Consider the following 27709-nt stretch of genomic DNA (forward strand, 5'->3'; position numbering starts at 1 on the left):
CAGGCTGGATGAGACAAGTTCCCATATTTTGATCTATCTCTTTGTGATTAGAGCATCTGTGAAGGACACACACTGTGCTATCTCCACGGTGTAAGTAACGTACAAGAGAAAGAGGCCTGATACCGTGAGTCTCCTCTGGGCCTCAGGTCCTGACTGATGCTGGGCCTTGAGCCACCCTGTCTGTCTGTCTTGAGGAGACACTGAGAGGGAGTGATGAGTGGGACCAGCACCAAAAGGTCTCTGCAGGATGGGATCGAACCACCTACTACTCATTTCCTTATGATTGATTTGTTCTATAAATGGGGCTCCTCAGTCGTTCGATGCTCTTACTGACGTGAGTATGATGGAGAAAAAGACAAAATACGTGGCAGTTTGTATGGTTCATCTGGCAAAGTCAAAGTTATTTAGATAAAGGGAAGATGTGAGGAAGACTCTGGACTTGGGAAATCTGGAGTCTCATCCCAGCTGTGCAGCTGGCTTGTGGGGCCTGAGTGACGAGTCCTCTGACCCACCCCAGTGCCCTCCAGACCTCAAGGTCTCCTCCTGGTGGGCAGACTGTGACCAGACTTCCAGCAGCAGCCCTTCCAGATCCTCACATGGGGGCCCATTTCCCACCCAGCCCTGTGTCAGCCGGTGCCCAGCCTGTAAAGCTGTTGGCTGACAGTGGAAAGGGGATCCCCTACCAGTTCCCCCCACTTCCACCATCTTTGGTCTGAAAGACTAGAAAATTTCTTTCAGGTGAAAAATATCCTGTGGCAGATACATTCATTATCCACACTAAGTTTCTGTTCTCTTCGGGAAATGTGTGCCTTTTAACAAGTCAGGGCCAGTTTTACAGCAGCCCGTCATGGCACAGCGATCTGCAGTAGAGGTGCAGAGGGACCAGGGCTCTTGGCTGCTGTGCGGCACCATCTGTCACTTTGATGATATGACAGTAGACAGGTCTCCTGAGTCGCCGTGTCAAGAGGAAGCTTCCATGCGACAACTGTCATCTCATCCCTTGGGGCTCCGTGGTGGATACATTGAAGCAAAGCTATAGAAATGCTCTGTTATAATACATGATTTCTTCTAATTTCCAGAACATGATCAATGGTTAGTAGTACAATACTTGGATCCAGAACTTATAGATAACTTGTACAGATCAATAAGAGAATTCAAACAAACCCACTTAGCAATGGGCAAACCTCCTGAGCAGATGCTTTACACTAGAGCAAGGGTCCAGAAATGAAGGCCCTAGAGGCCAATCCATGGGTTTGGGCTATTCACTGTCAATGCACACAGGGCCTGTGGGTGACCAGCAGCCTTTCCTCCTCATCTGATATTTTGGAGTCCATGATGGAGCCTGGAGCAGCCTTGTCGCTCTGGGAGGGGTAGGAATAACCTGCCCTTCCAGAAGGGTGTGCTTCCCATGTGTCCTGGGAGACGGAGCCCACTCGGTTTGTCACCCTAGCAGTGGATGGAGGACCCTTCAAATCCTAACTCAGGGCACAGGCACTCACATAGCTTCCCGGAGGGTTAGTCTTTGGTGGCAAAGCCAGAGTTCTGGTGGAGTTTTATGTCAATGGACTGCAGGGCCTCAGGATTTAGTGTCCTCACTCTAAGGTCATGAACCTGAAGACTGGGAGGGGTTTGGCACTGAGATCCACACCTGGGAACATCTCACTGGCTGTATTCCAGCAGGATGTGTGGTGGAACAGTCTGTTCTGTGCTTGGGAGTTGGGGCCCTTCCGCATCTCTCTAATTCCACAAATACTCTGCCCTGCAAGTTTCATCTTTCTCAGAAAGCTAGTTAATAGAACTCAGCATCGTCATTACTGGAAAGGAGAAAAGTTCCTGAAAGGAGATATTTAGGAGGCGTGGGGAACAGAAGTGCCTGTGAGCTTCGATCCTACAAATACTCTCATCTGTCAGGTTTTGTTCAGCCTGACCTGACGATTCAGCCTGGAAATTTCATCAGCAACCGAGCCAGGGGAGAGAGTTCAACTGTGAAGCCAACCCTAAATGGGCCTCCATGGAGAGGACAGATAAAATTGCACGAGGGAGTTTGTGCCAAGGTGGCTGTTCAGGGGCTGGTGCAGGGGGGTGGGGTGGGGGGTGCTGGTGCAGAGGTGCCCTCAGGGGGGAGGTGAGCGCTCCATGGACCTGCTGAATGAGGCCCCGGCTCCTTCAGGCCTGGGTGCCATTCCTGGGAGCCAGAGGCTGGGGGCTCCTGCCAGGACCAACTCCCCTCTTCCCTCCTGGCCCTGCAGACGTGCTCAGGCAGGAGGACTCCTGGTGTGTGCAGCCCCTTCCAGGCAGCCCCTTCCAGACTCAGCCCCAGGATGCTCTGGGCAGGAGGGGCCTCAGGCCTGGGATTCCAAGGCCCAGGAGGAACCTGGGTCAGAAATGCAGTGAGCCCTTGCTGGGGACAGAGGCCTGGGTCTTGCCCCTGAGGCCTCCTTCTCCCCAGGGCAGTGGCGGCACTTCCCAGGAGCTGACCCAGGATGGAGGTGCCCCCTGCACACACGGCAGCTTGGAGCCCCAGGCCCAGGCCCTGCTCCCAGGAGGGGCCCACTGTGGGCAGGATGGGTCAGTGGCCAGGCTGAGCCCTTACATCATGGTCCCTGCTGTGTCGCCTGGAGAGGTTTGGAAGCAGGGCCGAACAATGTCCTCATGGCCCCCAGGAGAGGAATGGACAGTGGGGGGACCCCAGAAGGAGAAGGCCCTGGAATCTCAGAAACAGGGAAGCTTCTCACTGTGCTTCTACTTGTAAGGTAGGGGCCTGGGTGTGGCCCCTGAACCTGTGAGCTGTCCCACCATGTGGCTTCTGGTGGCCTCTGGGTCTCTGGACAGAGCCTCCCACTGAAGACAGTGGTTGCTCTTCAGGACATTACTACGAGGTATAACCAACAGGATAGTTTCATGTGCATGTGCAGACTTCAAACTCCTGAAGCCTCAAAGGGGGTTCAGCTCGGGTCCTCTGTGAGACTAGGATAAGCTGGATCAAGGGTCCAGGTGTCAGGATTCTGGCTTTATCTGTCCTATGGTTTTATTTTTTTATTTTTTAAAGATTTTATTTATTTATTCATGACAGACACAGGGAGAAAGAGAGAGAGGCAGAGACACAGTCAGAGGGAGAAGCAGGCTCCATGCAGGGAGCCCGACATGGGACTCGATCCCGGGACCCCAGGATCACACCCCGGGCTGAAGACGGTGCTAAACTGCTGGGCCACCAGGGCTGCCCTGTCCTATGGTTTTACTGCTTTCTCAGTGATAGCTGAATTCTCCAACAGAGGATTTTCAAAAGATATGAAGGTCATAGGCCACCCAGGATTCCAGGATTCCAGGTGCTTGTGGTTTCAAGAGACAAGTTCTCTAGAGGGATGCGACGGACCGTGTAGGACAGGCCCTGGGCAGGCTGAGTGGGCACGGCGCAGGTGCACGGGGCAGAGTCTATTATTGCCTCCTGCCCCTGCCCTCCCAGCTCGGAGTCCCCCGGCTCCTGGGAGCTAACTGCACATCTGGCCTTGCTCACCCAGACGAGGCTGTGAGGGGCCCTGACTGTGGCCTGTGCTGTGCTTTCTGCCAGAAAGGCCCCCGCTCCCTTCAGCGTCCCCCGCTCCCGAACCATCCTCATCTAAGGACCCTGCCACTCCAGGTCTGCTCCCAGCACAAACAGCCCACGGGGAGTGCAGGGTCTCAGCTCCACGACCCGAGGAATCAGAATCCTTCTATACCCAAGGTCTTCAGGAAATTCCTGTGCTCTTTAAAGTGGGAGACACCTGGTAAGTCCTGCTCACCCTCAGTCTTCAGCTCAGAGATCGCCTCCTGCAGGGAGCCCTCCTGCTCTGCTCCCCACCCCACCCGCAGCAGGGACAGTTCCAGAGCCCAGCGATGGGTGCACATGCCCCCTTCACGAGCACTTGCAGTCCCTGAGTCTCTCCCCTCTGCTGCGGGGGACTTGGCAGGAGGACATTTCTTACTGTCGTGGTTCCCACGCGTAGCAGCATCGGCTCTACTGAGGGAGTTCATGTGCCCACCTGGGGGTCCTCGTTGGAGCCCTCCGGAAGCTGCCCTTGGGGTCCCCGTGTGGGGGCCGCTGGGAGGTGAGACCACCGGCTCTCGGGGGCCTTCAGGTACGGTGGGGCCTGGGGGGAGCCCACGAGGACACGCCTACTCCACGCTCGCCTCCCTGGAGGCCAGGCCTCCCATAGGGGGATGGGTACAGGCCTTGCTGACTTTCCCCAGGGTCCCCCTGCAGAGATTTTGCTAAGGGTGATGTGGGGACACCCGGACCACACACGGGGTTCTCAGAAAAGGTCTGAGTCTCTCTTCCTGCCTCTCCTCTGACCCCCCAACGGCCCAACCTTGGTCCCAGTCTGTCCTCCTGCAGGAGCCCAGAGTCAGCCTCCTTCCAGAATCCAGCCCTCCCTCCCCCTCCCAGGTTCCCCTGGCCCCACATCCAGGGAGATCTCTGTAGAACACACATCACACACGTGCCCAGCCAGCACCCCCTGTCCCAGGTCTAAACCCTCCCCTGGTGTCTCTACCCTGCATTGGGGAGAGGTGTGTGCAGCGGCCCTTCTCCTTGACCCTGCCCCCCAAGAGCACAGCCCTCAGCCTCTCTACTCCTGGGCTCTCTGCCTAGAGCCTCTGTCGCCTTCCCCGCCCCGCCCCGGACCACCTCCTGTCCCCTGCATCTCAGCCTGAATGTCCCTCCGGGTGTGGCCCCTGACCCCGCCAGCCACCACCCATTGGGAATTCTCTGCAGGGCAGACAATCCTCCTCCTTATTGCCTTGTTCTTGATTCCCCGGCTTCGCCAGTCACTAGGAGGAAACCTCGGGGGTCCACGGGCCTCCCTGGGTTGTGGCTTCCATCCCACACACACCCCACCCACTCCACCAGCGCCAAAGCCATCGGAGAAGCTGCTGGATGCTCACTGCACATGTGGGCGCAGATGAGACAGTGACACACACGCACACATTGGATCCTCGGAGTCCCGGGCGCTGGTCCTTCTCCAAATCGCTCTGGACCCCTGTGTGCCTGCTTTGTGCCCGAGGCTGACTCCCCTGCTGCTCTCCCCGGCCCCAGGGTGGCTGCCCTGCTCCTGCCATGCCAGGGGGACTGGAAGACAGAGGGGCACATCTCCCCGTTCCTGGGACAGCCCCCCACGGGGCTCAGCGGGGCCACCTCCCTCTCCTCCCTGCAGGCCCAGGGCTGGGACCAGCACCCCTGCTCCTGGAGGCCGGGGGCCCCCTCCCGGGTCCTGGCCTCCTCCCTGCCACAGCTCGGGACTGTCCCCTGGCCTCTGTCTCCTCTGCTCCTTGTGGGGGGAGAGCTCCTGGCCAGGGTCTGTGCTGGGACACGAGGGCCTCTGCTCCCTGGGAATAAGATCCGGGAGTCTGTCCTCTATTCACACAGTAAACACACACGGTTTTCCTTTCCTATTATTTATTTATCAATAATCAATGTTTATAATTTTCCACTCTGGTTTTACATTTTCTGGGACTCACAGAGCAGCTGAGAGTGTCTAGATTCTGCATCAGAGGGTGTGTACGTGCACACCCAGGGGCAGGGGAGTGTGTGTTTGCCACGAGGAGAAAGCTTAGCAATTGGGACTGCATCCAATTCACCAATGTGAAACAACAAACGGTATCTTTTTTTTTTTTTTTACAACAAACAATATCTTAAGCAAAACAATAGAGTTTAAGAAATTACAGAACAATAAAGAAATGATTGTAAATTCTTAAGTTTTCCTATCTATAAATTTACGACTGAACTAATCCTATGAATTCTGGACTAAAAAAATAAAAATGTAGAAGTACAATGTGAATTTAAGATTAAAATATGAATTTAGGGCAAAACTATGAATTTAGAACTAAAATATGAATTTTGAACTAAAATTTGAGTTTAGGAATAAAATATGAATTTAGGACTAAAATATGAGTTTGAGACTAAAATTTAAGCTTAGGACAAAAATATGAATTTTGAACTAAAATTTGAGTTTAGGAATAAAATATGAATTTAGCACTAAAATATGAGTTTGAGACTAAAATTTAAGCTTAGGACTAAAATATGAATTTAGGACAAAAATATGAGTTTAACTCTAAAATATGAATTTAGGACTAAACTATGAATTTTGGACCAAAATTTGAATTTAGGACTAAAATATGAGTTTCGGGACTACCAACAGGAGTCTATAACTACACTAACAATTTTACACATTTTGAGTGTTTGTTTTTTTTCTCTCATTGTTTTGAAAACCAACCACATTTTATTCACATCAATATTGAGTTACTTCTAGTGCACAGAAGTGGTCTTGTTTTGAACGTCTCTATCCATGCCAATTTTAAGAGGATATTGACTTAAGTCATAGTGGATTAATTAAAATCAAAATATCACACCTATAGTATAGAACTCTAAAGCATCCGATGGGGAACCTACGTACTTAGGAGACTAGTAACCAAGCTCTGGGCCACAGCACAGCAGGAAGGTCATAATGCTGTCGTGCTCAGCGTGACTGTGGCCCGAGCTGAGCAAGAGCAGCCTCGCTGGAGAGAGGGCATCAGGCCTGGTGCGCAGAACTCCAGGCCGGGGCTGTGCCGGGGGGGTGGCTGTTCAGGACCCAGCTGCCCCGAGCCCCGTCCCACCCGCAGGGGCCCGGGATCCCTGTGCCCTCCCAGTGCGACCTTCCTCCTTCCTGGGGGCCTGACCACCCCGGGGCCCCCCCGCACACTTGCCAGCCTCTGGGGGCTGCGGGAGGAGCAGGGGGGCCAGTCGGGAAAGGCCGGCAGGTCCTCTCCAACACGGCCAGCCTCTGCCTCTCGTGGGCATTCTCTTGCCTCAGCTGCTGGAACTTTCTCTCCCTGGACACAGCTGCCTCCCAGCCTTTGGCGGCTCTGTTCTGATGGAAGAGGACCTCCTGGTGATAGTGGGCCGTGGTTCTCTCCAGCTCCTGAGCCAGGTCCTGGGCGATCTTCTTGTGGAGGTTGCGAACCTGGTAGGTGCAGTTGAGGTCTCTATACAGGCCGGCCAGGCGCTTCTCTATCGCCAGGCACTGAGCTTCCTCTTGAAACAATTGGCGGTGAAGTTGCCGGGTGTGTTGGTCCTGTTCGTCCTCCTGCTTCTGAAGGATGAGCTTCAGCTGCTGAATCTGACTCTCAAGCTGGGAATTTTGTGCCTGCAAAGATGCCTCCTGGGTTTGGAGACTGTGTATTTGTCGGACGAGCTCTGGGATCTCCGGCCTTTCTGCCCGGGGCTGTGTGGCTGTGTCCCCAGGCTCCCCTTTGGGTCGTCGAGGGGACACACTGAGGCCGCCACCGTCAGGGCCAGCCTTCAGGTCAACGGCTGCCCGCTGGACGGGGTGATCACCACGTCCTGCTTCTCTCTTTGGCTGGACCCTCCTGTTCTCGGCACCCCCTAGTTTCGCAGGGAGGTGGGGCGAGGGGACGGCCTGCAGGCCCGGGTCTACACTGGGTGGGGACCGGCTGGCTGGACCTCTCGGGACCGGCTCCATGCCTGCCTCCCCCTGCTCCAGCCTTTCTTCTCGCTCCTTGTCCTGTCCTCTCTGCCTGCATCTCGAAATTTCACTGTGGAGCAGATCTGGACTTTCTGGAAAGTGAACGTTCTCCCTCACGTCCTTCTGGGCTTCGCTCGGCAGTTGGTCCCCAGCCTCCTTTGAGGATCTTAGGATGGGTTTGTCCCCAGGAACTTGGGGACGTTGAAGACGTTGTCTCTTCTGTGTCATCTTCACAAAGTTGAGAGTGTTCCAAAGTAACAGCGTGTCCAGGTTTCTATTAAATGCCAACAAGCACAGGATTTGTAACCTGGGCGGACTGACCTCCCCCCTGGGAGGCCTGTGGGCGTCATCTGTCTGTGTGGTGGCCACTCTCTTCTCACTGGGGGCTCCACAGACTCCATGGGGGTCAGAGCAGCTTCTGCCCAGGGCCTTCCCTCTTCGGGGAGTGAGTCGTCTCTTCACGAGGAAAACCAGCCCCACAGTACACAGCAGCATGGCCCAGGGAAACACAGGGCCACGTGGGCTGTGTCCCCAGCTGCCAGTAATCACCAGCAGCGCTTGCCACAGGCACTCCAGGACCAGCTGGAAAGTGGATCCGGTGGCCGAAGCCAGGCCCTCCAAGGCTGTGTAGAGCTCCATAGCTCTGGCTCCGAGTGCCAGCGTCCTGTGGGCCACAACTGCCCACTCAGAACCCTGTGGAGAGTTCCATCTCTAAAGTAAACAAGTTCCAGGCAACCAGGGCATGTCAGTTGGTTGGGGGAGGGGAGCCCAGCAGGGTCTTGAAAACAGTTCTCCCTAACTGCTCTGAAGGAGAACGTGATCTCAGTCACACAAGCACTGGGGGAGGTGCCTGGAGCTTAGGCACCAGCCTGGAGCTGAGGCACCCACGTCCCCCGGGGTCCTCCAGGGAACCTAGGGGGTCAAGGCAGGGCCAGGCCCTATTCCTTTCTGAGGACAAGAGAAGTCAGGGCAGAGAGTTAGGGTCTCCTGCCCTGGCCAGGCCAATTCTCGATCTCATGTTCCCTCTGCTGCTGGGACTCCTGGTCCTGTCTGCAAAGGTCCCAGGGATCTCCCTCCTCTGAGGCTCCCTCCCTCATTGGTGTGGTTCCTGTGGGCAGGCTGGTCACTGGGGGTTGAGACCCTGGGTGTCCCCAGAAGTCCTAACTCAGGAGAAATCTATTAGGACAACCAGGGTGTTAGAATTTCATGGACTCTGTGGGGCCAGCCTGTCCTTGTTTACTGCAGGTGTTCCTGGAAGGGGATGACTCTGCTACAGGGTGATACAGTGACCTGGTCTGTTTCCCTCATGAGGCCCTCCATCTCCAGCCTGTGCCTCCCCTCATGTCCAGTGGAAGGTACCCATTCCAGTGAGACATCTTCAGAAGTAGGCCCCTGAGGATGGAGCAGTTTGTATTTGGGATCATTTTGCCTCCTTTTATCACTTTAAACAGTGGGTGGCTTCCTAGTATCTCTGTGGCAGAGCCAGGCTCAGAGTCCTCTTGTCCATCCCCTGGGACTCTGCCACGAGAGGCAGTTCCCCGAACCCAATACTGACAAGGGAACAAGGCACCTGTCATCACAGCCCAGTAGGCAGATCCTGGAAGGTGCCAGAAGAGCATCAGTGGACAAGGTGTGAGTATGGGGGCAGTGGTGTCTCCCCAGTGAAATCACATACCTTCAGAGGTACTCTGCAACTACAAGTGGCTGGTCTTTTAAAAGTGACGAAAAGGGGTAAAAAAAAAAAAAAAGTATTCTTCAAAAACCAGGTCTGAAGAGGTAAAATAAAATTAAAAGTATTGACCCTTAGAGAAGTCCAGGATATTTTATGGACTGAAATAACCAAGTGCAAGAAAATACATAGAAAGAGGACTCAGAGAATGTTCTGGGATGGTAGCCTTTTCCCAAATCCCATCTGTGGAGTGGAATTTAAAGAAGCCAGGAGGAGCCTTTCCTCATCGCTGGTATCTGTGCCTCTCCTGTCCTGTCCTCCTCTCCTCTCCTCTGTTGTTTTATCCTATTATTTCCTTTCTTTTTTTTCTGTGGTTTTAAAAATATATTTTTAAAAGTTTTATCTCGTAAGTACCAACCTACATAATCTCTAACTCTTTACAGTTTGCACATATTCAGGTTTGGGTTTATCACCCAGATCATACAGTGTCCCCTGAGGTCTGTCTCCCCTGCAAGTGAGCTGCTTCCTGTGGCCCCCAGACAGAGGCAGCCCTGCCCCCAATCAGCCTCCACCCATTGGTCACAGCACTCAGAGTACAGGCTGTACGTCCTCTTGGGTTTTCTCTGGCCAAGCAGTTCACAGCATCCCCTCCATGCAGAGTGCTGCCTGCTTTTCTTCTTTCTCTCTTCTTCTTCTTCTTTTTTTTTGGATTGTATTTAAATTCAAGCTAGTTAACATATAGTGTATTAATAGTTTAGGAGGTAGAATTTAGTGATTTAATGTTGCATACAACACCCAATGCTCATTCCATCACATGCTCTCCTTCATGCCCATCACCCAGTTACCCCATCCCTCCCTACACCCTCCCCTCCAGTAACCCTCAGTTGGTTCTCTACGGTTAAGAGTCTCTTATGGTTTTTCTCCCTCTCTATTTTCATCTTCTTTTATTTTTCCTTCCCTTCCCCAACGTTCTTCTGCTTTGTTTCGTAAATTTCACACATGACTAAAATCATATGATATTTGTCTTTCTTTGCTCGACATATTTCACTTAGCATAATATCCTCTAGCTCCACCCACATCCTTGCAAATGGCAGGATTTCATTCCTTTTGATGGCTGAGTAATATTCCATTGTATGTATATAGACCACATCTTCTTTATCCATTTATCTGTCAATGGACATGTGGGCTCTTTCCGTATTTTGGCTATTGTGCACATTGCTCCTACAAACATTAGGGTACATGTGCCCCCTGACCACTAATCAGGCCTCGACCAGTACAAAAAGATTGAGATCATACTGTGCATAATTTCAGACCACAATGTGATGAAACTTGAAGTCAGCCACAAGAAAAAGTTTGGAAAGACCACACATACATGGAGGTTAAAGAACAACCTTCTAAGGAAAGAATGAGTCAACCAGAACATTAAAGAATAATTTAAAAAAATACATGGAAGCAGATGAAAATGAAAACCTAACTGTCCAAAACCTTTGGGACACAGCAAAGGTGGTCAGAAGAGGGAAGTATAGAGCAATACAGGTCTTCCTCAAGAAGCAGGAAAAGTCTTGGGACACCTGGGTGGCTCAGTGGTTGAATGTCTGCCTTCAGCTCAGGTTGTGATCCTGGGGTCCTGGGACCAAGTCCAGAATCAGGCACCGTGGAGGGAGCTAGCTTCTCCCTCTACCTATGTCTTTGCCTCTCTCTGTGAGTCTCTCATGAATAAATAAATAAATAAAATCTCTAAAAATTAAAAAGAAGCAGGAAAAACACAACCTAAGCTGACACATAGTAAAGGAGCTGGAAAAAGAACAGCAAATAAAGCTTCGATCCAACAAGAGAGGAGAAATAATACATATTAGATCTGAAATAAAGGTTAGGGAAATCAAAACAACAGAACGGATCAATGAAACTGGGAGCTGGTTATTTGAAAGAATTAACAAAATTGATAAAACCTCTAGCCAGATTGATCAAAAAGAAAAGAGAAAGGACCCAAATAAAATCATGAATGACTTCTGCCCAGGGCATGATCCTGGAGACCCGGGATCGAGTCCCATGTCGGGCTCCCTGCATGGAGCCTGCTTCTCCCTCTGCTTGTGTCTCTGCCTCTCTCTCTGTGTGTGTCTCTCATGAATAAGTAAATCTTAAAAATAATAATAAAATAAAATAAAATAAAATCATGAATGAAAGAGGTTTCATAGCTTTCCACTGCAGGGTCACCTTTGAGCTGTGCTCCCTCCTGTGTGTACGTGTGTGAGAATGTGTGTGTGTTTATTTGCCATCAAGGGGGAACTTTTATCAAGAGAAACTTTTATTTTATCTCCTAAATATTAGAAACATTTAAAGAACAAACAATATTTTAAAACAACAGAGGCAAAAAATAAAAATAAAAAATAAAACAACAAAGACTTAAAAATGAGAAAATAAGAAATGGTGGTTGGGAAATCTGAACTCCCCTAAAATAATCAAAGAATGTGGGGCTACACTCCTAAAAATTTCTAAACAAATCAAAATTCCTTCTTGCAGCTTCCATGACACAGAAACGGACTTCATTGTTTTAAGTGTCTTTCTCATGTCAGACTGAGATGATGGCACGTCCTAGTGGACCTTTCATTTTAATAAAAATGCAATACTATCTAGTTCCACAGAGTCCAATGATGAGGAAATATGTATTCATGAGAATTATATCACTGAATCTGTATTTTAAAAATACCAACTTAAGTTATACCAGAAGTTTCAATGAAAGCAGTCATGGCATTAAATAATAGTAGCTTCCCTCAAGAAAGAGCAATCAGACATTATTCACAGAACTCCAGGCAAAGGCTGCCCTGTGTCCAGTCCCACCTGGATCCCTGCACCCTCACAGTGGGACCATTCTCCTTCTTGCGGGCATGATGACCCCGGGGACCCCCGCACACTTGCCAGCCTCTGTAGGAGGAGAGCAGCAGGAGAAAGAGGACCAGTCAGGAAAGGCTGGCAGTTCCTCCATGATGGCCAGCATCGGCCTTTTGGGATCATTTTCTTGCCTTAGCTGCTGGAACTTTCCCTTGCTGGACACAGCTGCCACCCAGCTTTTTGCGGCCCTGTCCTGATGGAAGAGGATCTCCTGTGATAGTGGGTGGTGTTTCTCTCCAGCTCTTGATCCAGGTCTTGGGCCATCCTCTTGTAGAGATTGCGAATCTCACATATGGAGCTCATATGTCTGCTTGCAGTAGAAATAACATTGGCACAGGCCAACCTGCTGTGTGTGTCTACCGATACAATGCACTGAGGAGAACACAATGTTGCCTCTGTGGTACTCTGTCAGAAGTCCATAACTGGACTCTGATTATGGAGAAATTCCAAGCAAATCTGAAGTCGGGAACATTTTGCAGAGTGGCCCATCTGCTTCAAACCTTTAAGGGTCATTAAAGACCAAGAAGTCCTGAGAAATTATTTCAGATTCAAAGAAGCTCATGGGACAGGACAACTAAATGCAAGGTATGATCCTGGAATAAATCCTGAGCCACAGGAAAGAAACAGAGGTGATGGTATTGGATAAATTGAAAAAAAATGGGAATATGGGCAATAGATTAGATAAACATTGTGTCCATGTTAAATTCCAATTGTGGTCATCATACTCTAGTGGGGATATACTAGAATGCCTGGGGGGTCAGAGGCTTTATGGCTTTAACTTTGTCAAGATAAAGTTAGTCTGGTCTCCTCTTGATTCTAGAGTTTACCTTTGCATAGGGCTCTTTCCCTCTACCTACCTCTCAGAGTTTCCCCCACTGCAGGAAACTCTCCCATGCCTCTTTTGGCTTCTTTTTTCTATATTCCATAGCCCAGAGGGACGGATATGTCCCCCTCATACCCAGCACTGGCTTCCACAGCCGGGGTGTATTAAACAGAACCCATGTTTCACGTGTGGCTTCTACACAGGATCCTGAAAAATGAAAGAATTGTGTGGCTGTGTTTGTGGAGGTTACATATGGGCACCTATGTTGGGGTGCCTGCTCCCAGGTTCTCTGATCCTCACAGAGAACTATGTTTTGCTGAGTTACTCAGAATCACTGAAATTTTCTGTTCACCCTCACTCTAGTTATTTTGGCTCTACGATAAAGAAAAGTTAATTACTTGCACATTTGATTAACTGAAAAAAAAATCCAGACTGTAATTTTTGAGTCTTGATCAATTAGGACTACTTGCCCAGAGGAACCAAATTAATGGTTTTCACATTCAAGTTGCAGAGAAGAAGTTCTGGCTGCCTTTCTTATTGCACCTTCCCAAAGGTCAGAGCTTGTAAAAACAATTGTGATGGTACTAGTAATCCTGGTGCTTGGTCATCAACAAATCTGTTCCAGGCTTGGTCTTGGGAGAACTTTGCACCATGAGATATGGATGGGCCAATTTCAAGTACAGATGAGGAAATGGCCCTGCTGCTTAGATTCTTGCATGGGTCCTATATGTACATAGTTTGGGCATGGCTGCAAACAATTTGCTCATAACTTTGTTTAAGCCTCTCCAAAGGTCAAAGAAGAATCTTCAGAATTTAATCTTTGTGTAAAAGAACACCAACTGTCTTGCCCAGTTAACTCCTCTCTTGCCTTGATCCGTCTCTGTTTTCCTTTTATTTCTCTTTAAAAGGCAAATTAAGGGGCATCTGGGTGGCTCAGTGGCTGAGTGTCTGCCTTTAGCTCGGATCGTGATCCTGGGGTCCGGGGATCGAGTTCCACATCAGGCTCCCTGCAGGGAGCCTGCTTGTCCCTCTGCCTGTGTCTCTGCCTCTCTCTGTCTCTCATGAATAAATAAATAAAATATATTTTTTAAAAAGTCAAACTAAAAACAACAAGATAGACTTATTTCACTCAGCATAATACCCTCCAGTTCCATCCACGTTGAAGCAAATGGTGGGTATTTGTCATTTCTAATGGCTGAGTAATATTCCACAGTATACATAGACCACATCTTCTTTATCCATTCATCTTTCGATGGACACCGAGGCTCCTTCCACAGTTTGGCTATTGTGGACATTGCTGCTATAAACATCGGGGTGCAGGCAACTCTGGGAAACGAACTAGGGGTGGTGGAAGGGAAGGAGGGCGGGGGTTGGGGGTGAAATGGGTGACAGGCACTGAGGGGGGCACTTGACGGGATGAGCACTGGGTGTTATTCTGTATGTTAGCAAATTGAACACCAATAAAAAATAAATTACAAAAAAGAAAAAAAAAAACAAGATAGCATGGAGTAGCTCAGGCTGCAGAACAACTCAACTTGAATTCACTTCTGTCAGCTACAAACATGTCAAGCTCTTCCCTTAGTTCCTTGAGCCTCAATTTACTCACCTGTAATGTCAACGTCAAAATCAAGTTGAGGAGATTGAAGAAAGGACATTCATCACACAACAGACTTGAAGCTTCTCACAGAACACATGTATCCAGTGGTAGCAGTCTTCGTCTCCCCTCTTGGGAGACTCTGATCTTGAAACAGAGTTGGCATCAGGCTCCAGTGGCGATGCTGACACTACACAAACTTCCAGCCAGTGTGCAAGCACTCTGCTCTACCATGCTGGGGTGGGGCAGGTGTGCACAATATGAATGAGTGCCTGGGGAGAAAGGGGTGGGCTATTCTCTAAGCGGTCAAGCCTGACCACTGGTCTGCCTCCCGGAAACTCACCTCTCTTTTTGTGCTTGGATTCTTGCCTTCCAAATGGAAGGAAATCGTCTCTCCATCATACCACTGTAAAGAATTGTTGAAAACAGTTGTTCTAAAAAATTTTTTTGAGACAAAAACGTTAAGTAATGACTACCAAGGCATTAGTCATCAATATCAATAAGGAAGTCTGCTTTTAGTTAGCAAGATCCCTAACTAGGAGGGATTAAGCAGCTCTTACAAAAGTGTGTATTATATAATTTTGTCCTAAGCTGAAAGCCAGCATCTCTGTATCCAGCCCCACATCAACATCTGAAATACCTTTTCCCATAATCCAAATCATCCAAGAATAAACACTCTTAATCAAAGTCTTAAGAGGAGGGAAAAAGGAATTTGTTTTTCCAGTTGATTTTAACCATCTTTTCCAAAGCAGGAGGCTGTCCCTGGTGGTACCTTCCTCATAATGCTTTAGTGAAATATGGCCATTGCCACTACTTCTAGCAAGTTCTCCGGGTGCAGAGAATCAAGACATGGCACCTGCCATGACTAACAGGCACCAGAATTTTGGAGGTTCCAACTAACTCATTTTACTCTTTGGGTGAGCTCATATTTTTTACACTTTGCAAAGAGAGAGATACCCTTGAACTCTGCAGTCCGTCCCACAGTGTGGAAAGCTTAAAAGAGATAGAGAACTGTTATTATGAAATGCTAGAGCAAATATTTCCAAGACTGCTTCACAAGGTTTCTTGGAATTAACATCAGTTACTTACTATATGATGAAAAAGCCATGCATTCATGAGTGTTTTTTTAGCCGGAGGAGTGTTTGCTGGGAATAGTGCAAACAGAGCTTGAGAGCCAGATCATAAGTGGGAGCATAATAGCAGCTCTAAAGATGGGAAGTGGTGTCCCCTGGTAGTCATTGTTGCTGAATCCTGAATAGCTCTGCTCATGGTTTCACCAGGAGCTTGCAACATCATGTAGAAAATAGATTTATAAAAATAATTAAGTAAATATAGAACTACATGGAAAATTTGGCAGAGAATTATATATTTTTATGATTATGTAAGTAATATACATGTTCTTAGTGGAAAATATGAAAAATAAAAATATGGCAAATAAAAGAAAATAAAAATCATCCAAATTGCCCAATTCCACCATGAAAGGTAACCATTTTCTGAGATACATATATATTTTTCTTTTTCTACAAAATTATGTTCATGCACTATACTTGTCTTGTGATTTTTCACTTAAGTTAATTATTTTTTGTGTTTTAGTATCTGAGTGACTGAATCCTTAGGACATCCATTGCAAAAATAATATTTCATTGAAATCTAAGTTTTTTCCTAAAATATTTATTTGAACTTTGCTGTCTACTCTAAAACATACCTGTATTTGTTTTAATATAAATTAAAACATATTTTATATAAAATATGCAACATATAAATATGAAATGTAAAATATGTTATAGGCAAATAAACAATCTATAAAGTATAAAATGTAATATATTTTGTTACATAAAATATATAATATAAAATATATAAAAAATATGCTTCATTCTATGTAAATGAAAGCTGCTGTTTTCCTGTACTCTTAGATATTTCAGGTAATGCCATTTAAATACTTCTACTAAAAAAATTCCTGAAAATAATAAACAAACAAACAAATAAATAAGCACTTATACTTACCACACACCTAGGAATTCTTTTTGCCTAATTTTAGCCAGCATCTTTAAAATACTCTATGTCACTGGAAAAAAGCTCATTAATAATTTTTATATGTAACCCTGCCCACCCCACCAACACATACTCTACTATTGATTTAGAGACTAATTAATATGCATTTAGGGACTCTTTGGCCATAATTTCAAGGTGTGGAAAAAATAGGTTTCCTCAGGAAAACTGATTCTCCAACCCAATTCTAGAGTCGATCTGAGGTGCCCCTTCATTACGCATAAATGTATCAATTTACAGAAAAAAAAAAACATAAAATCAATGGGTCACAACTTTTTACTTAAAAAATTTCTCCACTGGAAACCTGACTGGCTCAGTGGTTGAGCGTCTGCCTTTGGCTCAGGGCATGATCCCCGGGTCCTGGGATGGAGTCCCGCATCAGGCTCCCTGGAGGGAGCCTGCCTCTCCCTCTGCCTATGTCTCTGCCTTTCTTTCTGTGTCTCTCATTAATAAATAAATAAGATCTTAAAAAATTTTTTCTTCCACTAAGTGTCATGCAGTTTGGGCTTATTTTTTTGCTGGCCTATGAGGAAATTAGTCACCGCATGGCAAAAGATGAGCCATAAACATGTCCCTCCTGCTTGACATGACAAGTTGCTTCCCTCATATTCTCCAGGTTGCTATGGTATGTTGCAGATGATAAAATCATGTTCTCTCCAGACACAGGCATGGTGCTTCTAAGATGGAATTAAATGTGTCAATATTTCCTGACTCATTTCCCAAAATGTCATAACTCCCCATTTTATCACCATTGTAGGGACCACCCAAATCAGATATTTGGACAACAGAAATATGGATTGAAAGATGGAGAAACAACTTCCTTCCCAGTGACTTACAAATGAGCCCAGCTCTGCTGATCAGGAGCTATCTGAGGAGATATCCCCACCATCCAACTCACCAAAGCCTAACATTCCACAGTTGGATCTTCATACTTTTGGCTTTAGACTGCTAAAGTTGTATTGTTTACAAAGATGCAAGTGTCAAAGAGCTCAAGCTGTACACTTTTTTTTTAATAAATTTATTTTTTATTGGTGTTCAATTTACCAACATACAGAATAACACCCAGTGCTCATCCCGTCAAGTGCCCCGCTCAGTGCCTGTCACCCAGTCACCCCCACCCCCCCGCCCACCTCCTCTTCCACCACCCCTAGTTCGTTTCCCAGAGTTAGGAGTCTTTATGTTCTGTCTCCCTTTCTGATATTTCCCACACATTTCTTCTCCCTTCCCTTATATTCCCTTTCACTATTTTTTAAAATTTATTTATTTATGATAGTCACAGAGAGAGAGAGAGAAAGAGGCAGAGACACAGGCAGAGGGAGAAGCAGGCTCCATGCACAGGATCCCGATGTGGGATTCGATCCCGGGTCGCCAGGATCGCGCCCTGGGCCAAAGGTAGGCGCCAAACCGCTACACCACCCAGGGATCCCCCCCTTTCACTATTATTTATATTCCCCAAATGAATGAGAACATATAATGTTTGTCCTTCTCCGATTGTCTTACTTCACTCAGCATAATACCCTCCAGTTCCATCCACGTTGAAGCAAATGGTGGGTATTTGTCATTTCTAATGGCTGAGTAATATTCCATTGTATACATAAACCACATCTTCTTTATCCACTCATCTTTCGATGGACACCGAGGCTCCTTCCACAGTTTGGCTATTGTGGCCATTGCTGCTATAAACATTGGGTTGCAGGTGTCCCAGCATTTCATTGCATCTGTATCTTTGGGGTAAATCTCCAGCAGTGCAACTGCTGGGTCGTAGGGCAGGTCTATTTTTAACTCTTTGAGGAACCTCCACACAGTTTTCCAGAGTGGCTGCACCAGTTCACATTCCCACCAACAGTGTAAGAGGGTTCCCTTTTCTCCGCATCCTCTCCAACATTTGTAGAACAAATTATTTTAAGATTTGTGTGGAATCAGAAAAGACCCCGAATAGCCAGGGGAATTTTAAAAAAGAAAACCATATCTGGGGGCATCACGATGCCAGATTTCAGGTTGTACTAGAAAGCTGTGGTCATCAAGACAGTGTGGTACTGGCACAAAAACAGACACATAGATCAATGGGACAGAATAGAGAACCCAGAAGTGGACCCTCAACTTTATGGTTAACTAATATTCGATAAAGGAGGAAAGACTATCCATTGGAAGAAAGACAGTCTCTTCAATAAATGGTGCTGAGACAATTGGATATCCACATGCAGAAGAATGAAACTAGACCACTCTCTTTCACCATACACAAAGATCAACTCAAAATGGATGAAAGATCTAAATGTGAGACAAGATTCCATCACAATCCTAGAGGAGAACACAGGCAACACCCTTTTTGAACTTGGCCACAGTAACTTCTTGCAAGATACATCCACGAAGGCAAAAGAAACAAAAGCAAAAATGAACTATTGGGACTTCATCAAGATAAGAAGCTTCTGCACAGCAAAGGATACAGTCAACAAAACTAAAAGACAACCTACAGAATGGGAGAAGATATTTGCAAATGACGTATCAGATAAAGGGCTAGTTTCCAAGATCTATAAAGAACTTATTAAACTCAACACCAAAGAAACAAACAATCCAATCATGAAATGGGCAAAAGACATGAAGAGAAATCTCACAGAGGAAGACATAGACATGGCCAACATGCACATGAGAAAATGCTCTGCTTCACTTGCCATCAGGGAAATACAAATCAAAACCACAATGAGATCCCACCTCACTCCAGGGAGAATGGGGAAAATTAACAAGGCAGGAAGCCGTACACTTTTGTCAGTCATTTGCCACAGTGTTTCTCAAGCAGGGGTGATCAAATTACCTTTATCAGTAACTTAAGGAAGGGGGGGAGAGGTGGAACATGGTTAATTAAATATCTCTAAGCCCATCCCCTAGAGATTCTAATTCTGTAGCTCTGTGGAGGGCTCTTGGAATCTGAAGTTCAGCCTCTCCAGGAGATTTCTATCTGAGAACCAATAATTATGACTGCAGTTGGGCACCTATGTGGCTCAGTCGGCTAAGTGTCTGCCTTCAGCTCAGGTCATGATCCTGAGGTCCTGGGATAGACTACAGTATAAGGCTCCCTGCTCAGTGGGGAGTCTATTTATCTCTCTCTCTCTCTCTGTCTCTCTGCTTGTTCTCTCTCTTAAATAAATAAATAAAAATTTTAAAAAATTTTTTTTATTTTTTTTTATTTTTTTGATTTATTTTTTATTGGTGTTCAATTTACTAACATACAGAATAACCCCCAGTGCCCATCACCCATTCACTCCCACCCCCCGCCCTCCTCCCCTTCTACCACCCCTAGTTCGTTTCCCAGAGTTAGCAGCCTTTACGTTCTGTCTCCCTTTCTGATATTTCCCACACATTTCTTCCCCCTTCCCTTATATTCCCTTTCACTATTATTTATATTCCCCAAATGAATGAGAACATATAATGTTTGTCCTTCTCCGACTGGCTTACTTCACTCATTCCTGATCAAAACTCTTCAGAGTGTAGGGATAGAGGGAACATTCCTCAACATCTTAAAAGCCATCTATGAAAAGCCCACAGCAAATATCATTCTCAATGGGGAAGTACTGGGAGCCTTTCCCCTAAGATCAGGAACAAGACAGGGATGTCCACTCTCACCACTGCTGTTCAACATAGTACTGGAAGTCCTAGCCTCAGCAATCAGACAACAAAAAGACATTAAAGGCATTCAAATTGGCAAAGAAGAAGTCAAACTCTCCCTCTTCGCCGATGACATGATACTCTACATAGAAAACCCAAAAGTCTCCACCCCAAGATTGCTAGAACTCATACAGCAATTCGGTAGCGTGGCAGGATACAAAATCAATGCCCAGAAGTCAGTGGCATTTCTATACACTAACAATGAGACTGAAGAAAGAGAAATTAAGGAGTCAATCCCATTTACAATTGCACCCAAAAGCATAAGATACCTAGGAATAAACCTAACCAAAGATGTAAAGGATCTATACCCTCAAAACTATAGAACACTTCTGAAAGAAATTGAGGAAGACACAAAGAGATGGAAAAATATTCCATGCTCATGGATTGGCAGAATTAATATTGTGAAAATGTCAATGTTACCCAGGGCAATACACACGTTTAATGCAATCCCTATCAAAATACCATGGACTTTCTTCAGAGAGTTAGAACAAATTATTTTAAGATTTGTGTGGAATCAGAAAAGACCCCGAATAGCCAGGGGAATTTTAAAAAAGAAAACCATATCTGGGGGCATCACAATGCCAGATTTCAGGTTGTACTACAAAGCTGTGGTCATCAAGACAGTGTGGTACTGGCACAAAAACAGACACATAGATCAGTGGAACAGAATAGAGAATCCAGAAGTGGACCCTGAACTTTATGGGCAACTAATATTCGATAAAGGAGGAAAGACTATCCATTGGAAGAAAGACAGTCTCTTCAATAAATGGTGCTGGGAAAATTGGACATCCACATGCAGAAGAATGAAACTAGACCACTCTCTTTCACCATACACAAAGATCAACTCAAAATGGATGAAAGATCTATATGTGAGACAAGATTCCATCAAAATCCTAGAGAAGAACACAGGCAACACCCTTTTTGAACTCGGCCACAGTAACTTCTTGCAAGATACATCCACGAAGGCAAAAGAAACAAAAGCAAAAATGAACTATTGGGACTTCATCAAGATAAGAAGCTTTTGCACAGCAAAGGATACAGTCAACAAAACTAAAAGACAACCTACAGAATGGGAGAAGATATTTGCAAATGACGTATCAGATAAAGGGCTAGTTTCCAAGATCTATAAAGAACTTATTAAACTCAACACCAAAGAAACAAACAATCCAATCATGAAATGGGCAAAAGACATGAAGAGAAATCTCACAGAGGAAGACATAGACATGGCCAACATGCACATGAGAAAATGCTCTGCATCACTTGCCATCAGGGAAATACAAATCAAAACCACAATGAGATACCACCTCACACCAGTGAGAATGGGGAAAATTAACAAGGCAGGAAACAACAAATGTTGGAGAGGATGCGGAGAAAAGGGAACCCTCATACACTGTTGGTGGGAATGTGAACTGGTGCAGCCACTCTGGAAAACTGTGTGGAGGTTCCTCAAACAGTTAAAAATATACCTGCCCTACGACCCAGCAATTGCCCTGCTGGAGATTTTCCCCAAAGATACAAATGCAATGAAACGCCGGGACACCTGCACCCCGATGTTTATAGCAGCAATGGCCACGATAGCCAAACTGTGGAAGGAGCCTCGGTGTCCAACGAAAGATGAATGGATAAAGAAGATGTGGTTTATGTATACAATGGAATATTACTCAGGTATTATGCTGAGTAAAATTTTAATTAATAATTAAAAACGTATGAGTGCGGGATCCCTGGGTGGCGCAGTGGTTTAGCGCCTGCCTTTGGCCCAGGGCGCGATCCTGGAGACCCGGGATCGAATCCCACGTCAGGCTCCCGGTGCATGGAGCCTGCTTCTCCCTCTGCCTGTGTCTCTGCCTCTCTCTCTCTCTCTGTGACTATCATAAATAAATAAATAAAAAAAAAAAAAAACAAAAAACGTATGAGTGCAATCATGAATACTTTCTTGAGATCAGAGGAGACATTTAATGATCTCTGGGGGTGATTCAGTGAATGAGGGACACAGAGGAGTCTACACAGGGCACTGAACAAGCCCGATTTTTCCTGGAGTGGTCTTCTATCAAGTGCTTTCTCAGAGAGGGTACGATAATTGTATATTTTGAATAAATGTCCTGTGAAAAGACAAAAACAAATATGTGAGCATTTGTGTCTCCTTCTGTTCATCTAGGGAGAGGTTTACATGGCATATATTAAGCCTTCCCACTCACCCTGAAGTTCCATCCTTCACACAGGCATGAGCCCCAGCAGGGTGGTCCTGGACCAGCTATTTTTAAACCCATTCTGACCTCACCTATCAGGTCAGAGGCCAGTGATGGGAGGAGGTACTTGCCTCCTGTGTTAGTTTCCTAGGCCTGCCATCACAAAATACCCACACACAGGGTGACTTGAGCAACAGGTTTATCATCTCACAGCTCTGGAGGTTAGTCTGAGATCAATGGGGTCAGAAGGGTTAGTTCCTTCTGAGGGTCTGAGAATGATCAGTTCCGGGCCTCTTCCCCAGCTTCCAGTGGCTTTGTACATTCCTTGGCTTGATGGCCATCTTCTCCTTGTGTTTTCATACTTTCTTCCCTCTGTGTGTCTGTCTCTGTGTCCAAATTTCCCCTCTTTATAAAGACATCAGTCATCTTGGATTAGAGCCAGCCTAATGACTTCATCTTAGTTTGATCATTTGAGACCAAATGACTCTATACCCTAATAAGGTCACATTCACAGGTACTGGGGACTTCAACATCTTTCGGGAATGCAATTTGGCCTTATAGGCTTATAGGCTTCTGCTTTTCTCCCTCGGATCTGTCTCAGCCATGCATTTCTGTGCCCTTAGTGGCTGGGGACAGCACCTGGTCCTGCACCTGGTTCTCTACTTTGTTCTGAGCAGCTGGGCAAACACCTCTCATCAGTGCCCCCACAGCTCCATGAAGGATCCTAGCAACTTCTCAGTGACTTATGTGAGCCCAGTAAAGGCAGCTAATCACAGCAGGGACACAAAGAAATAGAGCTCAAACCAGATGTTTGCAACAAGCTAGGAAATTGACAAGTGAGCTCCAGATGGTCTTTCCAACTTTAATTTTACCAGATTTCTCCTTACTGTGACTTTTATTAAATCATTATTTATTATTATTATTATTAATTTGTCTAATCTTAGAAACAAATTATACCCATTTCTCTGGAGGGATTTTTAGATCTTGCTTCCAGGTCTTGCCCAATAAAAGGTTAAAATTCAAATACCTAATGATCGAAGAGTTCACTTTCTCCATGGAACCATTTTTACCTAAGGTGATAATAGTGACAACAGCAATCATCCTTAAGATGCTATGATGTAATTTTTTTTTTAATTGTATATATCGGGCAGCCCTGGTGGCTCAGCAGTTTAGCGCTGCCTACAGCCCAGGGCGTGATCCTGCAGACCCAGGATCAAGTCCCATGTCGGGCTCCCTGCATGAAGCCTGCTTCTCCCTCTGCCTGTGTCTCTGCCTCTCTCTCTCTCTCTCTCCTCTCTGTGTATTCTCATGAATAAATAAATAAAATCTTTAAAAAATTGTATATATAAAAAAGAAGAAGAAGAATGATCTACTTGTCACCTCAGAGGAAACCAAGAGGAATAGGATTCTTAGTCCTCACTGGAGGTGAAACTTTCCACCTATCATAAGGTACCTGATATACTTCCCATGAGTATTACTCTTCATGTCCAAGAGTACTGAGCACACTTCCTTTGAAATCTTCCCCAGAAGGACCAGCTGATGAAGCCATTGGCTCCATCAGTGCTGGTGCCATCATGGACCTCCTCTGGCACTGCAAGGCCACAGCTCAACTCTTGGTAGCCTGGGGAAGGTGAGGTGTTCTAAGTGCCCCAGGGCATTGCTGAAACAGACTTGGCAGCAAGGCATTAAAGCAACAGACATTAGTTTAGGATTCCAACACAGGGCTATGTGCTTACTGTTGCCTAAATATTAGGAAATACTGCTCTATTAGCAGTGGCGTTAGATATGTTCTCTAGGGCACAAATTGAAATATGATGGCCTCCACTCTGGCTGAGCTCTCTTCACTTAAAACACTCATATTTACTGGAGAGACTCATTCCCAAGAAGTCATGTCCATTTATTCCATCTGCAAAGTAAGGCGAGGCTTCTTATCCAGACTCCATGTGTGCACACACGTACATGCGTGCATGTACATTGAAGGACAGAGATAGCCCTGCATACAACCTGAATGTATCTGGAAAAAGTTTGGTTATTGTTCCTTCAACATCAGGGATAATTAGAGACTAAGCCCGGAGCCCCCTTGTGTGATAGCTTAGGGAAAGAGACCTGAGAGGGGCAGGTAGCCCAAAGGGACCAGGGTGTGAAGAGTCACTGTGTGTGCTGGCTCTGCCCAATGATATGCTCAGAGTCAGACAGGGTGACAAAATGTGTTCTAGGGGCATCTGGGTGGCTCAGTCAGTTAAGTTTCCAACTCTTGACTTCAGCTTGGGTCATGGTCTCAGGGTCCTGGGATTGAGCCTCATGTCAGGCTCTGCACCCACCGTGGAGTCTACTTGAGACTGTCTCTCCCTCTCCATTGATCCCTCTCCACTTACACTCTTTCTCTCTCTCTCAAAAAATAAATAAAATAAAATTTAAATAAAAAATATATGTTCAGCATTTTTTCATGTGTCTGTTGGGTGTTTGTATGTCTTCTTTGGAGAAATGTCTGTTCATGTCTTAGCCATCAAAAAGAATGAAAGTTGGGATGCCTGGATGGCTCAGTGGTTAATTGTCTGTCTTTGGCTCAGGGCGTGATCCTGGAGTCTCTGGATTGAGTCCCATATCAGGCTCATAGAGCCTACTTCTCCCCCTGCCTATGTCTCTGCCTCTCTTTCTCTGTGTGTCTCACGAGTAAATAAATAAAATCTTAAAAAAAAAAAGAATGAAATTCTTGCCATTTGCAATGACATGGATGGAACTGGAGGATATTATGCTGAGTGAAATAAATCAGTCAAAGAAAGACAAATACCATATGATTTAACTCATATGAGGAATTTAAGAAACAAAACAGATGGACATACAGGAAGGAAAGGAAAAATAAAATAAGATGAAAATAGAGAGAACGGCATACCATAAGAGACTCTTAACTATAGGAAATCAATTGAGGGTTGCTGGATTGGAGAGGAGTGGGGGGATGGGATAAATGGGTGATGGGTATTAGGAGGGCACTTGATGGAATGAGCACTGGGTGTTATATGCAACTGATGAATCACTGAATTCTACTTCTGAAACTAATAATACAGTATATGGTACTTAAATTGAATTTAAATAAAAAATTTAAAGAATATATATGTTCTACAAATCCCAGCAACAAGTCTGGGGTCGGGAAAGGGAATCTTCACTAAACAGCATTAGAAGCCCCTGATGGTGCAACATAAAGCTGAGTGATGGTGCAACATAAAACTGATTTATAATGGTGCAACATAAAACTGAGGGGCATCTGGCAGTTGCCATGAACAGGCCTCTTGCCAGGTTAGTTCAAGCTTTCCCTTTGTACTGCAGCAAAATGTCTAGCCCCTGGCCACCAGCAGTTATGAATGGAGGCCCTTCCTGCAGGATTTAGGGCCTGGGTGGGTCTGTGGGTCTTGGAAAGGGCTCTACCCTTGTATCTAGAGGCTCCAAGGTCAGTAGTCCCAGGCGTGCTGCTTTCAATCTATGTAATCCTGAGATAATCACATGACTTTGCTGAGTTCTGCTTTCCTAATCTGAAACTTGGGAAAATAAAGTCTCCCCCATGGGAGTTGAGTGTCTGGCACTTGTGAAAGTGCCTTGCCCATATGAAACACATAATTCATTTTCCCTTAAGTGAATTTAACTTTTATTTGTTGAGCCTTGAAGTGACCTAGAAGGATGTACCTTTAAAAAGCCAGAAAATGGGGCACTGTGCATTTGTACGTGTCTTGACTCTTTCTTTGACTTCATAACACTCGACAATTTCACATTTCATACTTATATACAGACAGTTTTCCATTTTTACTGAAAATTAATACTTGCTTATTTTTCTATGAAATAATATTAGAGGAAAAGTGTGGGAAAATACAGAAATTTCTAAAGAAACATCCCAAATCACCTTGTAAAACTCACCATTTATTGTTGAAATGTATTTTCTTTCAATGTATATTTATTAATTATTGACACATTAATCAATTGATTGATTTAATAATTTCCTAAGGGGAGTTTCCTAGGGATATTAGTGTCAAGAATGGTTTTAAGTCCCTGGGCTAGAATTTACTCTCTCTTTAGGAATATTGTGCTGATTTGCAGCCCTGTGATCACTGAGGTAGAGTTCAAGTTTTATCATGTTTTCCTTCATATTAAATACATTATTTAAAATTTTGCTAACTTGATAGGTAAAAATTGTGACATAATTTCTCTTACTTATACCTCTTTGAATTTTTAGGAAAGTTGAATATATGTGCATTTTGGTAATTGACACTTCATTTTCTAAATTATTTATTTGTGTACCCCTTTTATTTTTTATTCAGATCTTAGCTTTTCTTAGTGTTTGTAGAAGCTTTCGACAATATAATAGCTTGGTTTGTCATATATGCTATCAAAGCTTTGTGCTGTCATTTAGAAATTATATGATTATATTAGTTATCTATTACTTCCTAACAAATTACCCCAAAACATAGGGACATAACACAAGAAACATTTATTATTTCACAAGTTCTGTAGGTTGGAAATTCCAGAGCAGCTTGGCTGTTTGATTCTAGTTCAGATCTCCCTAGAGCTGCCAGCAGGGTGTTGGCTGGGATGGCAGGTACTGGAGGCTTGACCAGATCTATGCAAGGTAAGTAAGAGGAAGCCACAGTGATGTCTTTTATGACTTACCATAAGGAATTCACACTGTAGTAGTTTTGTAAATAAATTACCAAAATTGACTGAAAAGAAAATCTCAATAGATCTAGAACAATTGGGCAGCCTGGGTGGCTCAGCAGTTTAGCGCCGCCTTCAGCCCAGGGTGTGATCGTGGAGACCCGGGATCGAGTCCCACGTCGGGCTCCCTGCATGGAGCCTACTTCTCCCTCTGCCTCTCTCTCTCTGTGTCTCTCATGAATAAATAAAATCTTAAAAAAAAAAGATCTAGAACAATTAAAGAAATAAAATCGACAGTGAGATTGTCTCCACATGAAAAAGGCACATTATCACATGGTTCAACCCAAGTCAACTTTTCAGGAAATAGATATTCTTATTCCACATCATATTTTCAGAAGAGTAATGGATAGAGTAAGTTTGACAACATACTTTATGACACCAAGAAATAAAACAAAACACCTGGATAACACCCCCAGACAAGCACAGTACATGAAGGAAATTATAAGACCGATGTCACTAATGGAAACAAGTGGGATGCCTGAGTGACTCAGTGGTTTTGCATCTGCCTTTGGGTCAGGGTACGATCCCGGGGTCCAGAGATCAAATCCTACATCGGGCTCCCTGCAGGGAGCCTGCTTCTCCCTCTGCCTATGTCTCTGCCTCTTTCTGTGTTTCAAATGAATGAATGAATGAATAAAA

The 27709-nt window shown here is 45.5% G+C and overlaps 1 protein-coding gene and 1 long non-coding RNA gene across 3 annotated transcripts; one reads left to right on the top strand and one right to left on the bottom strand.

The window, feature by feature from the left end:
* The first annotated feature begins 1915 nt into the window (after positions 1–1915).
* LOC144301945 (uncharacterized) lies at positions 1916–5726 on the top strand. The gene is made up of 2 exons (XR_013368867.1): positions 1916–2054; positions 3074–5726. It is a non-coding gene; the product is annotated as an uncharacterized LOC144301945 (long non-coding RNA).
* On the bottom strand, positions 5571–8200 carry LOC144301944 (uncharacterized). 2 transcript variants are annotated; one of them, XM_077879197.1, is made up of 2 exons: positions 7312–8200; positions 5571–7245 (listed from the first exon to the last, which is right to left on the bottom strand). In XM_077879197.1, exons 1-2 carry the CDS (start codon positions 8136–8138, stop codon positions 6546–6548), a joined length of 1527 nt encoding a protein of 508 aa, XP_077735323.1. In that variant the 5' UTR covers positions 8139–8200; the 3' UTR covers positions 5571–6545. The 2 variants fall into 2 exon arrangements, with proteins under 2 accessions (XP_077735323.1, XP_077735322.1); XM_077879196.1 differs by having other exon boundaries at positions 5571–7240; positions 7307–8199.
* Positions 8201–27709: the final 19509 nt, after the last annotated feature.

This window comes from Canis aureus, chromosome 30 (assembly GCF_053574225.1).
Source record: "Canis aureus isolate CA01 chromosome 30, VMU_Caureus_v.1.0, whole genome shotgun sequence".
Taxonomy (NCBI): Eukaryota; Metazoa; Chordata; class Mammalia; order Carnivora; family Canidae; genus Canis; species Canis aureus.

Bases quoted from the DNA above. Each gene is read 5' to 3' on its own strand.
- LOC144301944 (XM_077879197.1), bottom strand. From the start codon at position 8,138: ATGGAGCTCTACACAGCCTTGGAGGGCCTGGCTTCGGCCACCGGATCC. The intron at 7,246-7,311 runs TGGCCCTGACGG...TGGGGACACAGC, and splicing joins GCAGCCGTTGACCTGAAGGC to CACACAGCCCCGGGCAGAAA.